The sequence below is a fragment of the Castor canadensis genome, chromosome 16, assembly GCF_047511655.1.
Source record: "Castor canadensis chromosome 16, mCasCan1.hap1v2, whole genome shotgun sequence".
NCBI classification, from domain to species: domain Eukaryota; kingdom Metazoa; phylum Chordata; class Mammalia; order Rodentia; family Castoridae; genus Castor; species Castor canadensis.
The window spans coordinates 23,914,396-23,937,153 of record NC_133401.1 but is presented as its reverse complement, the minus strand read 5'-3'; the positions used below and the strand labels follow the sequence as shown (position 1 = coordinate 23,937,153).

The window sequence follows — 22,758 nt, the reverse complement described above, 5'->3', positions numbered from 1 at the left end:
AGAGAGACAGAGAGAGACAGAGAGACGTCTTCAGCAGGGCTCAGCTGGTACTAGGAGGGGATGTTAGAAAACTTTAATTTTTGGATGTCACACAGGTCTTAGATTTTTAATTACTACTCATATTGTGTTACTAGAGACCATAAAATTTATGATATCTACAGATTTGTTCCTATGATCAACAGAAAAAGGGAAAACTATTTTGTTTTATATAGCTCTAGATTTTTGTTCAATATAACAGTTACATGGAACTCTGATTGTTGGTAATTTAAAGCCAAATCTTTCAACATTCAAAGACAAGTCTTTGTAAGTGACTGGAACAGACAGCACGCAGTCACAATAAGCAAGCATGGTACTCCTCTCTGCCATTCTCATGCTGAGGTACTTGGGCAAGTTTGTTAATGTCATTGTAAGTTCAGAGTTTCTACTACTCTACTTCCACATGTGACGTTTATTTTTTTAAATGTTCTTGGTTGTATAATATGGTGATAATTTGACATTTATTCCAACTTTATAATCCTGTAAAAATAAAAGTTGAAAGAGCCCTCCACCTCACCCCAGCCTTTCCTTCTCCTGAAAACAGCTCACTGCAAAGAACCACACTTCCCCACAGCTCTCATGAAGTCTGATACTGCCCCCTTGTCTACATAGGAATAAGCCAGATACAGACTCTCTAAATCCCCATGCAGATTTCAAAGTAACTTTCCTGAGCTGGGCATGATGGGGCATACCTGTAATCCCTGCACTCTGGAGGCTGAGGCAGGAGGATTAGGAGTTCCAAGCCAGCCTTGACTATATAGTGAGACCCTATCTCACAAACCAATAAAATTCCCAAGCCAAAATTACTTTCCTTCTTCAGGCAAGGCAGAAAAATTGAAAATGAACTATGTGGCTAGCAGATTACTTTTTGTACAGATAAAAAATTTAAGGATGTAAGAATTACAGCAGAGGAAGCTTCATTATCATGGCCAGTGAAGCTAGCCATGAAAAATTTGGCTGTTTTCTCTCATTTTTCCTGGTTTCTTGGAGGTAAGATAAACAGCTCAGTTTCAGCTTGATGATCGGGAATTTGCAGTGAGTGACTCCACTGTGATTTTTACTCTGTTCTGTCGGGGCTCAGCAAACAAACCTGGTCTGCAGCAATGACCTATAATTTTACTGAACACTATGCACTTTTTTTCCTTTTTCTTACAGCACTTGTTGGTGACCTAACATCACACCCCCGACTCGGGCATTCTGAACACAGGGCCAAAGCTCTCTGTAATTGAATGGGAAAGAAGTGAAAATGATTTTTATTCCGAGCTGTTGAGCGTGAGCAAGAAATTGCACATTCTACAGGGGCAGTTTTGCATTTCATGTTCTAGCTTACATCCCCTTCACAATTTCAGGGCTTTTGATTAAATGGCTTAAATTAATTTTAATTGGAGGAACTTTCCTAGATCCAATCACATTCTCGTTTTCCTCCAGCGAGATCTCAATTCTCAGACTGCTGAGTTAATGCATCCCCTCTTGGAGGTGTGGCCTCCAAAACCGAGGAAAAGAGCAAAGCTCTGAGAAGGGAGGGTGGAAGGAGGCGCAGACCACGCCCCTCACTACTCAGGCCACGCCCCAGTGAATAGCGTCGATGTCCGGCATCTCCCTCGCCCCGCCCCTTTACCGCGAGGTCTGGCCAGGCCCCGCCCACTCGCCGAGTTGCATCTACCGCCCCGCCCACCCGCTTGTTTTCCCAAGCAACCGGGTCTCTCCTCTATGCCCCGCCCCTTTCCCCTCACACCTGGGCCCCTCCTGCCCTTTTTCCCTGCTGCGCGCGCAGTTTTGTGCAGACCCGGAAGCGGATTGCGTGGAGTGGAGGTCACGGCGCGGTGCCTCTGTTTCCTTCTGTCTACAGTAAGTCCGCGCTCCGCGGTCCCCCAGTGCTTCAATGGCCGGGGTTGGGGTTCCCTGCCGAACTTTAAGTCCGCCCACTGTCCCCTTCTCCCCAAGTAAATTCTGACGTCTCTTGGAGAGCCCAGGGCCGCCCCTGTGGTTACAGCCGCTCCGAGGCTGGCCCTTCGGGGTCCCCCTGCCCTGCGCACTGTGTGGACACCTCCTTCTGCGCCGTTTCCTCTTAAAACCCAGGTGTTCTCTCCGCCTCTGCTTGATGTGGGATCCGAGTCCTCCACCTTGCCCTTCCTGGCCCCCGCGGGGCAGCCTGGCGGCTCCAGCCCCAGGATTCTGCAGACTGCAGCGGGCACCGCATCCTCGGTCTTGTCGTCTTAGGCCGGAAAAGTCCATCCCCAGTTCTCCTTTGCATCTCCCTGTCCCTATGCTGGGGGAGGCGTCTCGGATCTGTCTTGTGATTCCCAGAGTGCTTACGACTGGAAATCACCACATGCGGATTTCTCATTCCATCCCCATCCCTCTGAGTGTGTGGGCAAAGGGGGATCAGGAGAAAAGACTGAGAGGAAACAGGAAAACAGAAAGAGGAGCACCCCATCCACAGATGGCAAAGTAGAGGATGGGGTGAGGAATGTGTAAAGAGACAGTAAGGGTGGAAGAAGCAGCCAAGAAAATAGCAGGGGAGAAGAGCAAAAAGAGAAATTTAAAATATTATCTCCAGAGGGATGAAGGTCAGCAAAATAGAGAGGGGGCAAGATATGGGAAGGCCCTTGAGACAGAGTGGGAGAAGAGGAGAAATGGTTTACAGCCATAGCAAACAGCCAGGAGGTGTCTGGATAACAAGCGAGGCAACAGGTGACAAAGAGAGCAGTGGGAGAAACACAGTGGGATATGGGATTCAGGGACTGGGGACAAGGGCACAGCAACAGCATGGATGGCAGAAACTTGGAGATAGGGGACACTTAAAAGACTAGGATAAAAGAGCAACAATAGGTGAGACAAGCTACAAGAATGGTGCAGAACAGGTGGAAGTCAAGGAATAGAGGGATGAAGGGGAGAAACAGCAGGAGAGGAAAGGGAAAACAAACAGGGAACAGAAATCCAGGAAGGAAAAAAAAGAGCTGGAGCTAGAAGGTAAGAACAAGAGGGAGGAAAACAGTAAGGAAGAGCCGGGTGGGGTGCTGTCATGCAGAAGAATGGTGAGTTGATAACATACGCATGATGAAGTGGTGATGTATTGATTTCTGTCTTTATAATTCAAACAAGTTTAAAAGATGAGAATTGCAAAAGTCATGCATTTTTAAAGTATTGGGATTATGCTGGGTTTGGTGGCACACACCTGTAATCCCAGCACTCTGGAGTCTGAGGAAGGAGAATCAAGAGTTCAAAGCCAGCCTGGGCTGCATATTGAGACCCTGTCTCAAAAACAATTTTTTTTAATGCTGAGATTAAGGATAGTTTCCCTTTGTAGATGCTATTCAGCCAAAAGGCAGTAACTTGACTCATTAGTTTGTTTGAGGGTGTGGTATGGGAGAGTGTTTTTCCTTCTGTAGCACTCAGTAGAACATTGAATATTTAGCACAGAATACTTCATCTCTGGTCACTTAAATATGAGGAGATTTCTGCCCATTAGCAGGCAGTTCTCTGTCAGACACCATGTGAATGTTCTGTACTTTTTAGATCATTACCTGGATGTAGCATTAGATTGAGGACTCAGTCCCATGGACAACCCCCCTTTGGTTCCCAGTGACATCTTCCAGTTTGGGACCTGAAATTCTCATCAATTGGTTATTGTAGGAATTCCCATTAAACCAATGCTCAGGTTCTATTAATTTTCAGATGGTCTCATAGCACTAGGGAAAACACTAGATTTACCCATTTGTTATAAAGAATATCATAGAGAATACAAATGAACAGCCAGACAGACCTCCTGTAGTCCTTATCATCTCACATACTTCCTGGGGCTTAGCTGAACATCTCTGCCTATATTTATAATGTAGGAGATTCTATATTGTTTGTGTCTGAATTTATTATAAGATAAGAAGTACATGTTTACTTAAAACAGGTGAGCAAATAGGGTTCAAAATTGTTTTGAAGCTGGGCACTGGTGGCTCACACTTTTAGTCCTACCTACTTGAGGGGCTGAGATCAGGAGGGTCGAGGTTCGAGGCTATCCCAGACAAATAGGAAGACCACATCTCCAAAATTACCAGAGGAAAATGGACTGGAGGTGTGGCTCAAGTGGTATAGTGCCTGCTTTGGGTGAAGCTCTGAGTTCAAACCTCATTCCCACCAAAAAACAAAATTCTTTTGAGATGTGGGGGAAAAGTTTAACAATTTTGGCCCTACCTACTCTGTTTCCTGAGACTCCCCCCATTGCCATCCCCGTCCCCCGCCCTCATTTCCTACAGTGTTCTTGCTAGTTATGCTACAGCCTCATCCCCTTCTTTCCTTTTCCTCTGTTCAAGGTTGCTCTGCCTCATGGCCTTCACTTGCTTCCTCTTCTATGCCTAAAACTCTCTGACATTGAGCTGCAGGTGGCAAACACTATTCCTGGGTCTTTATTCTAATATCACTTTCACCATGGAGAGACTTCTGTGACCTCTCACCTGCCATTAACATTCTAGCCACATGCTCACCACTTCTGGCCCATTTGCCTGCTCTGCGTGTTTCCTTTTGCTCTTTCACAGGCCACTTTCTGGATACAGGTGACAAGGTCCCTCTGGGGAGAGCACAGACAGAAGGTGGGAGGTGGGTTGGACTTGCCCTCTGGGTGGTGCTCAACCCTGGCTTCCCATCAGAGTGCTAAGGGATTTTGCAAATCTCGGCCAGAGATGCCTCCTTATCAGAGATTCCCATCACTTGTTCAGGTTGGGCCCAGCCTTAATAATACTTAAAATTGATTCTGTTCTGTGTGTAGCATTGAGCACCCAGGTTCTGTGTTGCCAATTTCTGAGGCCTGCAATCACCTTTGATCAACAGAGGGCTAAGGGGGACTGAATCTGTGCTCTGAAGGAGAGATTGGTACAGCCAGATCCACTTGTGTATGTGTGTATGCGCATGCATGCACAACAGAGAAGGAGGGAGAGGGAGAACAAGAACACCAGGAGAGGAATGAAGTCTGAATAGAGGGCACAAAGAGCTTACTTATTGATGTACATGTAGGAGGTCATTGTCCGTGTCCGTGCATCCCCCTGGTGCCTTGGCAGCAGAGGACCATCTTTCCACATGGTGTGGTCCTTCCTACGTCTGTGGCTGGAGCACAGGAAGGGGGTATGTTGATTCTGACCATTAAACTGCTTAATTTTTACATTCAGGATTAACTTCTAAAGACACATGTTACCTGGGGAAGAAGCTCGGAGGGGGAGGAAGAGGAAAGAAAAGGAGCCAGGGATGGCTTTTATTCAGGTAAAGTGATGGTCTCCACTGACTGTTCTGTGTCTCCTTCCTTTCTGAAGTTCTGGGCATAGGAACTGCTGACCTGCTCTGACTCAGGCTCCTGCTTGACATATTTGCTCATACTCACCTGTGCCTTCCCTCAGCCTTTGTCACCTCCACTTACATTCCATCTCACGTTGACCTAGTGACATGGAATCTGTGAGGAGGTTCCATTGGGAGTGGTCCTGGGAAGGGCTTCACACCCAGGCAGATTGGAGATGTGGTGTGGGCCTTGCTTGTCAGTGCTGTTGGGCCGCAGGATTGTATGGGGCTACATCTCAACATACCTTAACTCTTATAGACATAAATAACAAAGTGTGGAATAAATGCATGGAAGTCACTGGTTTTTTTGGGTGGGGTTTCTTGCAGTAATCTGTTTTGAACTCAAGGCCTTGTACTTGCTAGTCAGGCACTCTTATCACTTGAACCACACTGTCAACCCTTTTTGCTTTAATTATTTTTTGAGATAGGGTCTTCAGTTTATGCCCGGGCTTGTCTGGACTACTGGCCTATTTACGCTTCTTGTGTAGCTGGGATCACAGGCACACACTACCATGCCCAACTTTTTATTGGTTGAGATGTTCTTGTGAACTTTTTATCCAGGCTGGCCTTCAGCCTCACCTGCCAAGTAGCTAGGATATCAGGCATGAGCCACTGTGCCTATCTGAAACACACTAAACTGCACAGATGGCCTGCTAAATTTTAGGGTAGAGGGGTGTAAATGGAGACCTGCTAGGGGAAATATGTTCTTCTTAATATTATGCTACATTTGTAAGTAATAAGGTAAGTTAGTGAGCCAGGTGTGGTGGCACATGCCTGTCCTCCAATCCCTTGGAAGGCTGAAGCAGGAGTATTTCAAGATTGAGGCTAGCCTGGGCTGCATAGAGAAGCCCTGTCTCAAAAGCAAACAATGACTACATTATCTCATTGACTGGGAATGGAATACAATGTCAGACATATTTGATAGAAGGTATTTAATTACATCATCAATATTTTCTTTTTTTTGAGCTGAGGTCTTGTTATGTAACCCATGCTGGCCGTGAAGTTTAGATCTTTTTACCTCAGCCTCTGGTGTGCTGTGTATGTCACAGAGGTGACAGATGACCATCAGACCTTGCATGCCAGGCTTCTCTCATCAGTTTAGAAGCATGAATCAATCTGAGTTCTTAACAGCAGGAGGTTGTTTAAAACTATTTTCAGCCCTTCCATTGCAGCAGAAAGTTTTTGTTTTTCTAGTGGTGGTACTAGGGTTTGAACTCAGTGCTTCAAGCTTGCTAGACAGGTGCTCTATTGCTTGAGCCATTCTGCCAGACCTTTTTGCTCTGGTTATTTTGGAGATAATGGTTTCATTTTGCTCAGGCCAGCCTGGACCACTGTCCTTCTGTTTTACGCTTCCTGCCATAGCTGAAATGACAGGAGCACACAATGATACCCAGCTTTTTTCTTTTGAGATGGGGTCTCATGAACATTTTTGCCAGGGCTGGCCTCAGACCATGATCTACCCAATCTCAGCCTCTGAAATAGCTAGAATTACAGGCATGAGCCACTAGTTCCTGGCAGGAGGATCTTTTTCTTTGCTTTCTTTCTCTCTTCCTTTCTCTTTTCTTTTTTTCCTTTTAGCTATTGGGGCTGGGGTATGCTAAGCAAGTGCTCTAGCACTGAGCTATATCCCCATCACCTAGCAGGAGGTTCTTTAAACTATCCACAGTCCTTCCATTTTGCAGAGATATTCTGTGGGGACTCGTGCAGCTGGTATTTTGGGTAAAAATTGTTATTGCTCAGAACTTCTTGTCATTTCAAAGGTTGGAACCACATTTTCACTCTATCGCTTAGCATTGAGTATTCAGTTTTAAAAAATTTAAGAATCATATGATGTACATACTTGTTTTATAGTAAAGTTGCAAACAATCAAGAATCTTGAGTAATAAGGTATAAAGCAGTCCCTTCCTTGCCTTGTCTTCCTGGCTTTCTCATACATCAGCAGGAAACCACAGATTCATTTCTGTGTCAGGAGTGTGCTCAAGTTTGGTACAAATGTATCTACATAAGATTTTCAGAGAAAATTCTTTAGTGAATGCTTTGTTTGATACTTATCTTGCACATTTTGAAAATTTGCATGTTTTCTTGTTAGTACAGAACATCTAACTGCTACAAAGAATGTCACAGTGGCTGCCTTTGAGCCCACATTCTTTATTCACAGCAGATGTGAGAGTTCCTCCAGGTTGGCAACGGAGAGAGTGATTGCTTCTTCTGTGATGGTGATCTCCTACTTTGTTACTTCTAGCAAGGTCTTCCATACCCCAAGTTGCATAGGAATCCTACCCCCCGACAACATGTGACATTTCCCTGTCATTAAGCAAAACTTGCTACTATCCCTTTTATATTTGAGCATCTGGAGAAAATCAAAACTATGTTTTCATTTCTAATTCCTATGAGTCTGAGGTTTTGTAACTTTGTGGACATGTGGGCATAAAAAATGGATTTTCATATATTTCTCAGTTTTATTTTCATGCCTTTTAGGAGCTATTTATATTCTGCACATACTATTATATTATTTACATATGCCCTGTTGTCGTTTTTATGTCATATTTTTTTAGTATGAAACAGATACATTTCTTCCCATGTCTTTTGTTTGATTGTTTCATACCTTCTGTTAATTTTGATATGGAAGACTCCCTTTAGTGCATCGTTACAAAGTACTGTTCATTTGTATCTGTTTTATTGTTTAATGGCTTTCTTATGTATCTTTTACTTACATTCTCTGTACATGTTGTTAGGAATACTTTATTCGATTCATTTTATTTTGCTTCATTATTTTTTGCAGTGCCATAGATGGGACTCTGGGCCTTCTGCTTGCTAGGCAAGCACTCCACCACCAAGCTATATCTGTAGCCCCCTGATTCATTTTAAAAGTCACAAATAATGTACAAGAGGTTCAGATATCCTTTGTGAAACCCCTCTATTATCTTTTTCTTTTCAACTTTGTGTTGATTCTCTTTTAACACAATGTAATCATACTTTTTTACTTTTTTGAAGAATCCTTAGATGAATAGAAAAATTTCAATTCAGTACAGTTCTGGGAGTCCACTTCTAGATGATAAGTCACTTTCTTTTGCTATTCTCAAGATTCTTTTCTGTTCTTGTTTTTGTTTTTGGAGACAGGGTCTCACTATGTAGCCCATGCTAATCTCAAACTTGTGATTCTCCTGCTTCTGTCTCTCAATTGCTCAGATTACAGGCATGCACCACCACGCCTGGCATATTCTGAGGATTCTTGTCTTTGTGTGTGTGTAGTGTGTGTAGCTCAGGACCTCTTCACATGCTAGTCAAGTGCTCTGCCACTGAGCTACATTTCCAGTCTGTCTGTCTCTTACTTTTGATGGTTTTATTATGATGTGTTTTGGTGTAGATGTGTTAGACTTATGCTAGTTGGAGTTTAATTTTCTTGACTTTATATGTCCCTATCTTTTGAATTTGGGAAGTTTTTGGCTATCATTATTATCATCGGTTTTTTACTCCTTCTCCTTAGAGATGTTCTGTGATGTTCCACAATGCCCTTAGGCCCTTCATTTTTATTTCTTTTTTCTACCTTGCTCCTTTTTTTCCCACCCTTTTGTTTCTTCTGCCTGTTTTTATCCACTTCTTTGTTTCTCTGCCTGGTCAGGTTTGCTTTTGAACCCCACTTATATTTTTCAACTCCAAAATTTCTGTAATTTTTCCTCATAGTTTTTATCTTTGTTAATGTTCTCATTTTGGCCAGCCACCGATGGCTAACACCTAGCAACTTGGGAGGCAGAGCTAATTCCTGAGACCTATCTTGAAAATACCCAACACAAAACAGGGCTGGAGGAGTGACTCAAGTGGGAGAGCTCCTGCTTTGTGAGTGTGAAACCCTGAGTTAAAACCCCAGTCCTATCAAAAAAAAAAAAAAAAAAGTTCCTGCTTAGTAGTTTGTTTTGGCTTTTTCATCTAATTTTTGCCTTATTAGTTATCCAGTGGTTTCTTTCTGTTCTACTGTGATACATACTTTTTGTTTGCTTGAGACAGGGTCTTATTGTATAGCACAGGCTGACCTTAAATTTACAATTCTCCTTTCTCAGTCTCCCAGAATGTTTGGATTACAAGCATCCACCACCACACCCAGCTTGTAATACTTTTGAATGTGAGCATTTTATAGAAATTAAGTTCAAGTTTCTATTTTATTTTCATATGCACCACATTTTAGAGAATGGGGGTGCTGGGGATTGAACACAGGGCTTCATGCATGTCACACCCCTTACCCCATGTTGTCCTATTTTTAATATCTTAAAATGTAGTAATATTTATAAACAAAATTTAATACAGTTTATACATTTTGTTGTCCTAAATATGCTGTGAAATGCACATGAGAAAATGATGGTGAAAAATATTACCAAAAAAATATGTCTTTGAAACAACTTCTTGTCTCACTTGATATAAATATTTGTGATGCATGCTTAGATATGCAAAAATGCTTTTTATCAAAGACACGTGTATGGTTTTGGTTGTTGTTTTGGTTTTTTGAGATAGGGTATCGTTACATAGTCCAGGATGGCCTTGAACTCAAGATCCAAGTGCTGAATTTCAGGCATGTACCACCATGCCCAGCAAGTTTTATGTTTTTACTAGGTGAAATTATATCTAATTTTCTCTGGCCTTAAATTTGCTGTGTATTACCATGTCGATGAGCTGACATTAGTAACACTGGTATTTTATTATGTGCCTGCCTATGTGTGTGTGCACATACATTGACCTTTTGTGAGGTTTCAGGTCACTTGCCTTGAACTTGTTTCAACTTTCCTCACTTAGGTAATCTGTCAATTCACCTTTTTTTTCTGTGGTGCTGGGGATTGAACCCAGGGTCTTGTACATGCTAAGCAAGCATTTTACCACTAAGCTACACCATTAGCTCATCATTTTACTCTTGATGCTCTTTACCTGACTGCTAGATTCTTCAGGTTCAGTTCCAGTTCTCAGATATCTAGGATCAGGTGCCTGTTCTCCCATTTTTAGCTCTTTGACCTCAGGAAGTTCTTCAGTATCTGTGACGTGATTTTCTCCTTAGTAAGATGGGAATGTATGGTTCTCTTGTGGGCTGTTATATTGCTGTAGGAGTTAGGTCATATAAAGAATTTAAAATATCCAGCATTTGAATGTGTTCATAAGCTTAGTTATTGCTGTTACTGTCATCACATTTTAAAAATTCTGACTTTTCTTTAAAGCCCCACGTCTGTCATCTCTGAAGACACCATGCATTCTGTAGTTCATCTAGATATTGAATGTGTCCCATTTGATGTGTTTTCACATCTGATACTTATATTGAGATAACCCTGCGTGTAATGAGACAGGAACCAGGTGGTGGATGGGAAGGTTGAAAGAAAGAGGGTGAAAAGAGGCTGGACAGAGTGAGTAATGGGAAGGATAGAAGGAGACAGGAGAAAGCCAACAGGTCTGTGTTGGTTTTTTTCTTTCTTTGTGGTTTGCTTGCTTGCTTGTTTGTATGATCCACAAAATGAGAAGCACACTGATTTATAGGCTATTGCAACTTCTTACAGAAAAGTAAGATAAAAACAGAACTAGGGAGACATGGTGTTGCTCAAATATACCTTACCATGTGAAAGAATATAGGAAAAAACAATTCAGTTTCTCTTTCTATACACTCACCACACAGAAAGCTTTAGTGACCCCAGACGTGTGGAAATTTCCCCACACCACGAAAGCAATTCTGGTGCCTAGATGGGTGACCTCTAATTCAATTGAATCGTGACATTAAGCCTCAGGTCCCACAACTGGAGGGCTCAGCCCTGCAAGAGTGCCTTCATATCAGATGCCCATAGCAAGAACAGGCTGCGGACTGTGATTCTGAGTAACATGGGTTTGCAATCCCCTCCCTGCCCTTCCCAGCTGAGGTTTTATAATTAATTTACTACAGCAACTTACAGAGCTAAGGGAAACATTCTACTTACCCTTACCCATTTATTACAAGGTACATTGTAAAGGATGCAGATGGAGAAGATGCATAAGGTAGGGTATGGGTGAAGGGGCATACCTCTCTCTAGGAACTTCCTCACAGGCAGCTGTTGGGAAAGCACATCATACCCTGCCCTGTTGAGTTTTTATAGAGGCTTCATTACTCAGGCATGATTGTTTGCATCATTGACCATTGACCCTCACAGAACTTTTAGATCCTCTCCTTCACATGAGGCTCAGGAGTGAAGCTGAAGGTTCTGGCCCTCTAATCCTACTTGAGTCTTTCTGGGATCAGCCTCTTTCCTGAAATACCTAGGTGCCTCCAGCCTTCAGCCGTCTCCTTAGCATACAGAACCAGCCTTTTCACTCCAAAGATTACAAGGGAATTGTATGTCTAGAAACTAGACAAAGACCAAAAACATGTTTTATAATATCACAGTGTATACAGCTCACCCACCACTCACTTCAATTGAATGTGTCCTCATAGTTCTTTCCTTTTCTGACTTTATGAGAAGATTGTAATATTCCACATGGTCCACGTGGTGAAATGTGTTTTGTTTTGTTTTTCATTTTAGGGACGGTTGACATTCGGGGATGTGGCTATAGAGTTTTCTCAGGAGGAGTGGGAATGCCTGGACCCTGCTCAGAAGACTTTATACAGGGACGTGATGTTGGAGAACTATAGAAGCCTGGTCTCCCTGGGTAAGGACAACTTCCATCCAGAAGTCAGGATCTTCCCTGTTTATCTTTCCATTTTTCTTTTCCTTTGCATTCCACATTGCTTGACTGAACTTAAAGCTGTATTGACTCAGAAATGAAAAACTTGCTGATGCAGCTTCTGGACTCGAACCATCCCCTTTCTTTTGATGTTCTGCCTGTTTGGTGATGCATCATTGGGTGATTCCACAACTGAAGTATTGTGTCTCTGTGTGTCTCTCTGACTCTGTCTGTCTCTTTCTGTATCTACTCTCTGTCTCTCTCTGACTCTATGTTAGGGATGGAACCCAGGACTTTGACTTGGTAGACAAATGCTCTACCACTGAGCTACATATCCAGTCCTCATGGAAGGCTTTTCTTCTCTTCTTCCTCCTCCTCCTCATTTTTTTTGTGGGGGAGGATGGGTGGTCTTTCTTTGTAGTCTTAGGCTGCCCTGGACTCTTGATCTTTTTTCTTTGGCCTTCCTGAGTGCTGGGATCACAGGCATGTGTTACCATGCCCAGCTCATTACAGACTTTAAAAATATCTAGTTGCCTGTTTTTCTTCCTCTGCTTTTGATCCATTAATTCTTAGAAGAGAACTAGATACCTGCATATTAAAGTGTTCCCTAAGCTTTCAGAAGGAAGCAGTCAGTGATGAATTTCTGAAATACTTTTCTGGATTCGTCTGTAAGGGTCTTTCTCTCTTCACATATATATAAGACTGGGATTCTAAAGAAAACCAGTACATTGTATTCCTTTCTTTTTATAAACAGGAATCTGTCTTCCTAACCTGACTGTTATTTCCATATTGGAGCATGGGAAAGAGCCCTGGACTGTGGAGAGAGAAGTGAAAAGACGAAGAAACCCAAATGGCTGGGAGAGTGTCAGAGGTGGGGGTGCAGGTAAGAGCTCAGATGGACAAAGTGGAAGCTGCACCATTCAGTGGTGTTCAGTAGACTTTCCACAAGTGGAAGATTTCTGTGGGAAAATGAATGTTAGGTGCTCTGAGTTCTTAAAGGAAATGTTAAACTTCTCTGTTCTTTAGAAGTATAAACATTTAGCCTTTCTCCCTCCAGTATTGTCTATACAGTTAATTATTTTTTTAATATTTTGGTGGAACTGGGGTTTGAACTCAACCTACACCTTGAGCCTAGCAACAGCCCTTTTTTTGTGATGGGTTTTTTCGAGATAGGGTCTCTTGAACTCTAAAATTATTTGCCTAGGTTGGCTTCGAATTGCAGTCCTCCTGATCTCTGCCTCCTGAGTAGCTAGGATAACAGGCATGAGCCATCGGCCCAGCAGGTACAAAATTTTTAAGTAAAGAGCAGGGGTAACTGACAAATCTTTGACACAATGGATATGACCATCAGTTTGAATCATGACATCATTTGCTTCCTATAAGCATATATACTATAATGTAGATATTCAGTGAAACTTTTTTCCTACTATTTTAATTAACACATTTATTGTACAAATTAATGAGATTCAATGTGCTATATTCCATACGTATTTACATTGTGCTTTGATTATGTCCACCCTCCCTGCTACCCTCTCTTAATATCTTCCCCTCTCCTTCCTCCATCCCTATCCGCCACCCTGGCCAGGTCCATTTCATCTTCCTTAATAGTGCCTCTTCTACTTTACAGTCTTTTTTTTTTAGTTTCCACATATGAGAGAAAACATGTGATACTTTTCTTTTTGTGCCTGGCTTATTTCACTTAGAAAGAAGCCCTTTGGTTCTATCCATTTTCCTATAAATGACAGAACTTCATTCTTTTTTATGGCTTAATAATACTCCATTGTGTTTATATTCTTTATTCACTCATCTGTTGACAGGCACCGAGGCTGATTCCATAATTTTGCTACTGTGAATAGTCTGTAGTAATCATAGGTATATTGGTATCTCTTTTATATACTGGCTTCATTTCCTTCAGGTATATCCTCAGGAGTGGGATAGCTGGATATTCCATTTCTTATATTCTGTGCTGTTTCTGAAATAGAATTCCTTTATCTTTTCTAAAGAGGAAATTGTAATTCCACAATCTGTAACTTTTTGTAAATGTATTTACTAATTATTTACCTGCTCATGTCATCACAGGTTACTAGAATTTTCTGTCACTTTTATTGTTTCTACAGATAATGTTTGTCATCGTGCATTATGCAGTACACCTGCCAGGCAGGCATCCCTTGTTAATTGCAAAATGCCTGCTGTGAGTGGGTTTCAGTAGTTTTATAACAGGCATTTCAGTTTTTTTTTTTCTGCTTTGTCATATTGAATTCTTCCTCCTTTCCCTCTGCTGTTGTTGCTTTGCAATTCAGAACTGCCACTTAGTTACATAAATTTGCTGTGAGTTCTGTACCATCACAATGTATTGTGTGGGATCTTAGCATTGATTTGTACATAATCAGTGTGCTGGAATGTGAATTTTTATTGCTTCAGTTATGATATAACCATATGGTTTTTGGAGCTATAATGGAAAAATATTTTCCTCCTGGCCAACATAGATTCATTCAGTATGAATTTTTGATTATAGGTTGTTTGAAACTGGGCTTTCCTTCTGTTAATTTGAATTACATGTTGTCACCTTTTTAAATTAAAAGATCTTATTCCTTTTGTGTTCCTAAATACTGAATTTAATGTTTCTGTAGGATCATAAGTCTACCCAATATATATATTACTTTTTGCTGTAATACTATGTTTTTCAGTGTGAAGTATTTATATCTTTAATCAGAACACTGTGCTACTTTATATCTTGTAGATACCACTCCTAAATGCAAAATTAAAGAATTACCACCAAAGGAAAACAGCAGTACTGGAGAAATACTCCATACAGTGATGTTGGAAAGACATGAAAGCAATGATATTAAACAGTTTTCCCTCAGGAAAGTCCAGAAAAATATACATGACTTTGAGTTTCAGTGGAAAGACAGTGAAGGAAATTATAAAAATGTACTTGAGATCCATAAAGAAAATCTCGCTGCTAGAAAAGACAAAGATGGTAAAAGGGATGCAGGAAACAAGCTTATGAAGAATTGGTTTGGATTAAACTTCCAGGCACATCTGCCTGAACTGAAATTGTTTCAGTCTGAAGGGAAAATTGATTGTAAGGAAGTTGAAAAGTCTATCAACAGTGGTTCCTCAATTTGTCCACCTCAAAGAAATCCTTCTAGCATCAAAACCCACATTCCTCATGAATATAGGAATGACTTAATTTATTCTTCATTACTAACGCAAGAACCAAAAGCACACGTTAGGGAAAAACCTTACAAATGTAATGAGTGTGGCAAAGTCTTCAGTTATACCTCTTCTCTAGCCCATCATCGGCGAATTCACACTGGAGAGAAACATTTCAAATGTATTGAATGTGGTAAGGCTTTTTTCAGGCGTTCATATCTTTTGGTACATGAGAGACATCATACTGGAGCAAAACCTTACAAATGTAATGAATGTGGCAAGGTCTTCACTCAAAATTCACACCTTACAAGTCATCGAAGAATTCATACTGGAGAGAAACCTTACAAGTGCAATGAGTGTGGCAAAGCCTTTAGTGTCCGTTCGAACCTAACTAACCATCAGGTAATCCATACTGGAGAAAAACCTTACAAATGTAATGAATGTGGCAAGGTGTTCAGTCAAACTTCAAGCCTTGCAATTCATCGGAGAACTCACACTGGAGAGAAACCTTATAGGTGTAATGAGTGTGGGAAAGTGTTCAGCTCACATTCAAACCTAAATACCCATCAGATAATCCACACTGGAGAAAAACCATATAAATGTTCAGAGTGTGGCAAGGTCTTTACTCAAAATTCACACCTTGCAAATCACTGGAGAATCCATACTGGAGAGAAGCCTTACAAGTGTAATGAGTGTGGCAAAGCCTTCAGTGTATACTCAAGCCTGACTACCCACCAGGCAATCCATACTGGGGAAAAACCCTACAAATGTGATGAGTGTGGCAAGGTCTTTAGTCAGAATTCACACCTTGCAAGTCATCGAGGAGTTCATAGTGGAGAGAAACCTTACAAGTGTGATGAATGTGGCAAACTCTTTAGTCAAACTTCAAATCTTGCAAGGCACTGGAGAGTTCATACAGGAGAGAAACCTTACAAATGTAATGAGTGTGGCAAGGCCTTTAGTGTGCGCTCAAGCTTAACTTCCCATCAAGTAATCCATACTGGAGAAAAACCTTACAAATGTAATGAATGTGGTAAGGTGTTCAGTCAAACTTCCAGCCTTTCAATTCATCAGAGAATTCACACTGGAGAGAAACCTTACAGGTGTAATGAGTGTGGAAAAGCCTTTAATTCACATTCAAACCTAAATACCCATCAGGTAATCCACACTGGAGAAAAACCCTATAAATGTTCAGAGTGTGGCAAGGTCTTCACTCAAAATTCACACCTTGCAAATCATCGCAGAATCCATACTGGAGAGAAGCCTTACAAGTGTAATGAGTGTGGCAAAGCCTTCAGTGTGTACTCAAGCCTGACTACCCACCAGGCAATCCATACTGGGGAAAAACCCTACAAATGTGATGAGTGTGGCAAGGTCTTCACTCAAAATTCACACCTTGCAAGTCACCGGAGGACTCATACTGGAGAAAAACCTTACAAGTGTGATAAGTGTGGCAAAGCCTTTAGTGTGCGTTCAAGCCTAACCACCCATCAAGCAATCCATACTGGTGAAAAACCTTACACATGTAATGAGTGTGGCAAGGTCTTTAGTCGAAGTTCCAACCTTGCAAGTCATCGGAGACTTCATACTGGACTGAAGCATTATAAGTGAGTATAGCAAGGTCTTCATTCACAATTTTCTCCTTGCACAATATCCTAGAGTTCATTCTTAAGATTATCTTTATAAATGCATTGACTGTAGGAAATCACTCATCAAGAGTGCAAGCATGCTTCTAGGTGTGGTGGTACATGGCTATAATCCCAGAACTCAGGAGAATTGCCCTCAGGCAAGAGGGCAGTGACTCTTAGGCCAGCCTGAGTTACATAACAAGACCCCAAAACACACACAAGTTCAATGATTAGTAGACATCAGAAAGTTCATTCCAAAAGGAAATCTTATACTGTACACAGCAGAGGCTTTAATCTAATATTGACAACTCACTAGACATCAAAATACACATCTTTGATGAAACCATTCAAATGGAACATTGTTACTGAGGCTATTCTAATGACCACAACTAGATGAAGATTTATATAAGTGATAACTTAGCCTCTAGTTCTTCGTGACTACCTTTTGATACTACATTCTTCCGAATAATTCCAGGACAAAATGTTAAAACTTCATGACACGATAGATACAAAAGTCACAAGGATATTTAGAAATACCTAATTACCTTCAGGTTATGAAATATTTTATTCAATTACTTGATTTTTTGAGAAAATTGCTATTATGATTGAAACCTGTTAAAATGCCATCCTTACAGGTTTTTCATTGTGGTCTTGGGAAAAGAATAAGATGAAAGGGCTTGCTTCATTAGGTGAGATTTCTATCCAATTTCTGGGAGAAATGAATCTGCCTTTTGAAATTAAATATCCTCTAAATTAGTATCTGGACGGAGGAGAAAATAATGTGAAGCTATACATCAGTCATCGTAATTCATTACTGTGTATGGGTTGTCCTTCTGAGCACTCTAGCTTATGGAAAAGAAATACTATACCATCTGAGCAGGAAATACAGCAAAGGCCAAGAACTTTGGATACTGATGGGTTTTTGGTTTTTTTAAAAATAGGATGAGAGTAATAGGTTACTAGAGACTGAATATATGGTAGAAAAAATGCAAGAGATAGTGACCGCCTTCTACATTGAATGACAGTAGCTGTGATATTGCAAAGATTGAGGAGTAGTCTTATTTTTTTAAATTGAAAAGAAGAATTTTTAGAGTGGAGAATTTAATCAGAACCAAAATAGGGGCTGGGGATGTACCTCAGTGGTTTCCTAGCATGTGCAAGGCTTGAGGTCAATCCTCAGCAACACAACAGAACCAGAATAGCATTTTCATGAGGACTATATTTAACTGTTGCTATTACATTTGCTACTGCTTTACTCAGAATGTATATTAATGTAAAGTTTTACTTAATAAAATTTAATCTTTTTCATTATGATTGATTTGTGTTTTCTTCTATTCATAGAGGTTTATTTCATCTCAATGCAAGACTTCATAGCAGACATTGATACACTGTTATGCTGTTAAAGTTAACAGATGGAATTTTTTGTGAAGTCAAACATCGTATGGTTTTGGGAACCTAGGATTCTGTTTTTCAATTAAGTTTTTCTCTCCATGCTGTTAAGATAGTTGTATAGATGAAAACACACAAGTGCAATTTCAAACTCTTAAACTCTGAAATCTGCATCACTGTTGATGAATATCATTGTATTAAATTTCTACACAGCTCTTTCTTGTATCCTAAATAGGACCCATGTCATGCATCTTGATTTACACAAAATGAAAATATAAATATGAGTATGAAAAATAATTAAGTATGGGGAAGAAAAATGACACCCCCTTTAACATATATGGAGTAGATACACTTATGAAAAGATTTCCAATATTGCTAATCCACTATAAGTATTTTCTGCTTCCTCCATGTGGACCCTAATCACCTTTCAGAGATCACAGAAAAGAGATACCAAATGTGCCAGTATGTCTGGTGTTGTACAATAGAAACTTAACTTTCTGGAAATTAACAGAAGAAACACATTCTGAAAATGTTTAGCAAATGTGCACTGTCACTGAATTTTGAGTTACACATTGGTAAGGTGATGAATCATCTGGTCCTTACGGACCAGATGCCTCCCCTAAAACAGTGGATAGTCTTTGCTCTGGCATTATGTGGTAGTGAGTATACTTTAATTAAATATTAATTTCATAAGTAATTGTGGTCTATGAAATAAAGGGACAGAGTACTAATTTGCTACAATTGTAATAGCATGACAACAATTTTAAGATGACTCATAAGTCCACATGTGGAGAACAAGAACAAGAATAGCTTTTTCCCTCCCCCCGCCCTGTATCACCTGCCTTTGCTGCACCATGACAGACTCAAATCCTGACTCAGCTAGTTACTAGATGAGTTAAGCTTATTTTTGTCCTTGGTTTCCTCATCTATTGAATTAGAACACCAGCTATCTATTTCATCCTATGGGAGGAGTTTATACGCTTATCTGGACAAAGAAGGCCCACAACTACCTGGAATGTACCTGCCTGACTTTTCTCAAGAGTATGTCCAATCTCAGTTAAGGAACAATTCATAAAGAAGAATAAATTAGTGGATGATAATGGATGGAACTGGATTTTTTTAATTTCTTTTTTTTATATGGAACACATCATGAATTTGAGTGTCATCCTTGCACAGGGGCCATGCTACTCTCTTACATTCCAATTTTAGTATATATGCTGCTGAAGCGAGCACTGGATGAAACTTTTAAGTAAAACAAGTCAAAGTCTAACAGACAAATGTATATTTTTCTCTCATGGAATATGGAGTGGGAGGAAGGGACATGAAAGTAAAAGGGGACTATTAGGAATGTGTAAGGGGAGGAGGAGAAGAAAGGGTAATAGAGTTGATGAATATGGTTAAAGTACATTGTATGCAGGTGTGGAAATGTAATGATATCCCTTTGTACAATTTAATTTTTACAAAAGCAGAACAAACCTCAGTTTTACCGTATTGCATTCCTTAAGGATAGCATAAACAATGTGTAATACTAAAAAAAGGAAGAAACAGTCCATGCATCAGTGGCCAGCACAACTATCTTAACAACTTTCTCCTATGTGGGATGCATGCCAGGGTCACTTAACAAACGGCAGATGTGATTAAAATTGTTTTGTTCATAGAAAGTTGGATCCCTACACCTGGGAATATCTATAGGAAAATTTGTATTCAGACTGGGTGTACAGAGAGTACCAACATGAAGGTGAACTAGATATTAAACTTTAAACACCACAAACCTGATTGTCCCTCAACACAATACTATACATACAAAGGCAGAAGCTAACATCACAATAGAGAAAAACTGAAAGCTGTTCCTCTATAATGCAGTAGAATGCAATGATGCTCACTCATTTCTGTTATAAAGTACTGGAAGTACTATGCATAGCAATTAGGTAAGAAAAATATGATTGAAATAGGAAAGGAAGAAGTAAAATTATTGTTTGAAGATGACATATTTTACAGAGAACCTTAAAGAATGAACAACACCAACAAAAAACGCCTGTTAGAACATTCACAAAATCAGTCCAGTTTCAGGGTGCAAAATAAACACAAAAAATCAGTGGTGTTCTATAGTCAAACAACCAACTATTCAAAAATGAAAATTAGGGCAATCCCATTCTCAAAAACAGTAAAAAGGCTAACATACTTAGAAATATACTCAAGCAATGAGGGCTGTAGACATTAGAAAGTATAAAATACTGAAAAAGGAAATTAAACCAAAAACAAAAGGAAAGACGCCTACTGTTCATGTTCATACTACCCATAATGAGAGATTCAATACAATTCCTGTCAAAACTTCACATCAATCTTTAAATTACATAGAGCCAGAAAATGTTGAATTCACAAAAAGAACCTTGATCAAGAAAAAACATTACAGGCACCACGTTTCCTAATCAAACTATATCACCAAGTAGTTGTAATCAAAACACAATGGTACTTCTGAAAAAGCAGACGAAAAGACCAATGGAACAGAATGGAGATCAAAGACATTTGTCCATGCATTTGTAGTCAACTGAACTTTAACTAGGATGCCATGAGCACAGAGTGTGGAAAAGTCTCTCCAAGAAATGGTGTTTGGAAAAACAGGCAGTCGTAAGCTTAAGAATGACATTGGACCCTACACTGTGTATTAAAAAAAAAAACCCAAAAAGAATCAAATCTGAGACCTGAAAGCATAAAACTACTAGAAAACAGCACAGTCAAAATGGATGATGATACTGGTTTGGGAGATTATTTTTTTGGCTGTGACCCAAAAGCATAGTTGACAAAAGCAAAACCACAGAAGTGGGATAATACCAAACTAAAAAGCATCTGCCCAGCAAAAGAGAAAAAATTAAAACTCAGCAGAGTGAAAAGGAAACCAATGGAAGTGGAGAAAAGATTTGCAAACCATATATCTAATAATGGGTTAATAGCCAAAAAAAAAAAAATCCAAAATGGGCAAAGTTCCCAAACAGACATTTTCTAAAATAGATATCTAAAATAACCAACAGGTATATGAAATGATGTTCAATGTAATTATCAGGAAAATGCAAATCTACAATGAGAATCATATCAAACCTGTTAGCACAGGTATTAAAAAAAAAGATAAATGTTAGTGAGGATGTGGGGAAATTAGAACCCTTCACTTCTTGGTGGGAATGTAAAATGGTGCAATAATGTAAGAGTTTGGCGGTCCATGAGATAATTAAAATAGACCTATCATGAAAACCACCAATGACACTGCTGTGTATTTATCCAAAAATACTGAAGTCAACATCATGAAGACATACTTGCACTCCCCTAAGGACAATAAAAGTATTCACAATATCCAAAATCTGGAGACAACCCAAATATCCATAAATCTATAAAGATTTAGGGAAAAAAGAATAAAATCTTTGAGACAACAGGCTGGGCAAACCAAAAAACATGAGTGATACATAAATCAACATGTGGGACTACATAAAATGAAAAGTTTTGGTCTTTGAAAGATTTGTTAGGAGGATAAATGAGAAAAATCTGTAAGATATTTCATTGCAGCAAATGCACAAAACAGGCAAATGAAAAGATTTTCAAAATCACAATCCAAAGTCAAACATCAGCATTTTCTCCTTCCTCCAGGTGAAGCACCATTTATTTCTCCATGTGCTTCAATAGTTTGAACCCTCAAATGCATTTTATTTTTATTTATGGGTTAAAACTCTCAGGGCTGTGTGTGATGGTTCACACCTATAATCCCAGCTTGCTCAGCAGGCAGAGGTAGGGGTATATAGGTTGGAAGCCAGTCTGGGCTAAGACTCTATCTGAAAAAAAACTAAAAGCAAAAGAACTGAGGTGTGGATAAACAGGTAGACTGAGGCCCTAAATTCAATCACCAGGGTTCTGGGGGAGCTGACAGAATTATTCTAAATGAAGAATATGGAGATGTATTCCCAAATTCTTGAGTGTACTAAAAAACTGAATGATATAATGAATGGAAGGAATTCCATGTTATGTAAATAGTATCTCAAATAGACCTTTATTTTTTTTTTAATTCTAAAGTCACCCCTCATTCACTACAACTCTACTTACTCTATTTTATACCTTCCAGATTCAAATTTGCATGTATTTCATTGAGTCCATTTCAACTATGACAACTGAAATACTTTCTGCTGATATGCCATTAATAATCAAATACATTATCTGTACTCAACAATCAATGTCTCTAAAATGTTCTATTACTCATGTTTCAGTTCCAATATATTAGCTCCTAACAATATTATGCAGTAATTTTCCTGGTTATTTGCATCTTCTTCTTAGTTTAGGAACTAAACTTCTTCTTAGCTCTAGCAGTGAGACCTTCTGGGTAACTGGATAAACAAATATAACTCTGGGGATCAGAGTATAACTCAGCATTTATCTAACATGTGCAAGGCCCTGTGTTTTATCCCCAGCACTGCCAAAATTAAATAAAGACAATTTTATCTTGAATAAGTTTTCTTTTTCTTCTCTTTTGCAGTCCTGGGACTCAAACCCAGAGCCTTGCACATGCTAGGCAAGTTCTTTATCCCTG

General features: G+C 39.9%; 1 protein-coding gene and 1 non-coding gene across 2 annotated transcripts; one reads left to right on the top strand and one right to left on the bottom strand.

Moving 5' to 3' along the window:
• The first annotated feature begins 1,791 nt into the window (after window positions 1-1,791).
• Window positions 1,792-18,094, top strand: LOC109699813 (uncharacterized). Its single transcript, XM_074058130.1, has 4 exons — window positions 1,792-1,884; window positions 11,877-12,003; window positions 12,773-12,901; window positions 14,759-18,094. Exons 2-4 carry the CDS (start codon window positions 11,970-11,972, stop codon window positions 16,783-16,785), a joined length of 2,190 nt encoding a protein of 729 aa, XP_073914231.1. The 5' UTR covers window positions 1,792-1,884; window positions 11,877-11,969; the 3' UTR covers window positions 16,786-18,094.
• A 1,228-nt stretch (window positions 18,095-19,322) lies between these two features.
• Window positions 19,323-19,424, bottom strand: LOC141418302 (U6 spliceosomal RNA). The gene has a single exon (XR_012442982.1). It is a non-coding gene; the product is annotated as a U6 spliceosomal RNA (small nuclear RNA).
• Between the last annotated feature and the right edge of the window lie 3,334 nt (window positions 19,425-22,758).

Excerpts from the sequence above, each read along its gene's own strand:
- LOC109699813 (XM_074058130.1), top strand. The coding sequence starts at position 11,970 with ATGTTGGAGAACTATAGAAGCCTGGTCTCCCTGG. Across the intron at positions 12,004-12,772 it reads TAGAAGCCTGGTCTCCCTGG|GAATCTGTCTTCCTAACCTG; the intron begins GTAAGGACAACT and ends TTTTATAAACAG. Across the intron at positions 12,902-14,758 it reads TGTCAGAGGTGGGGGTGCAG|ATACCACTCCTAAATGCAAA; the intron begins GTAAGAGCTCAG and ends TATATCTTGTAG.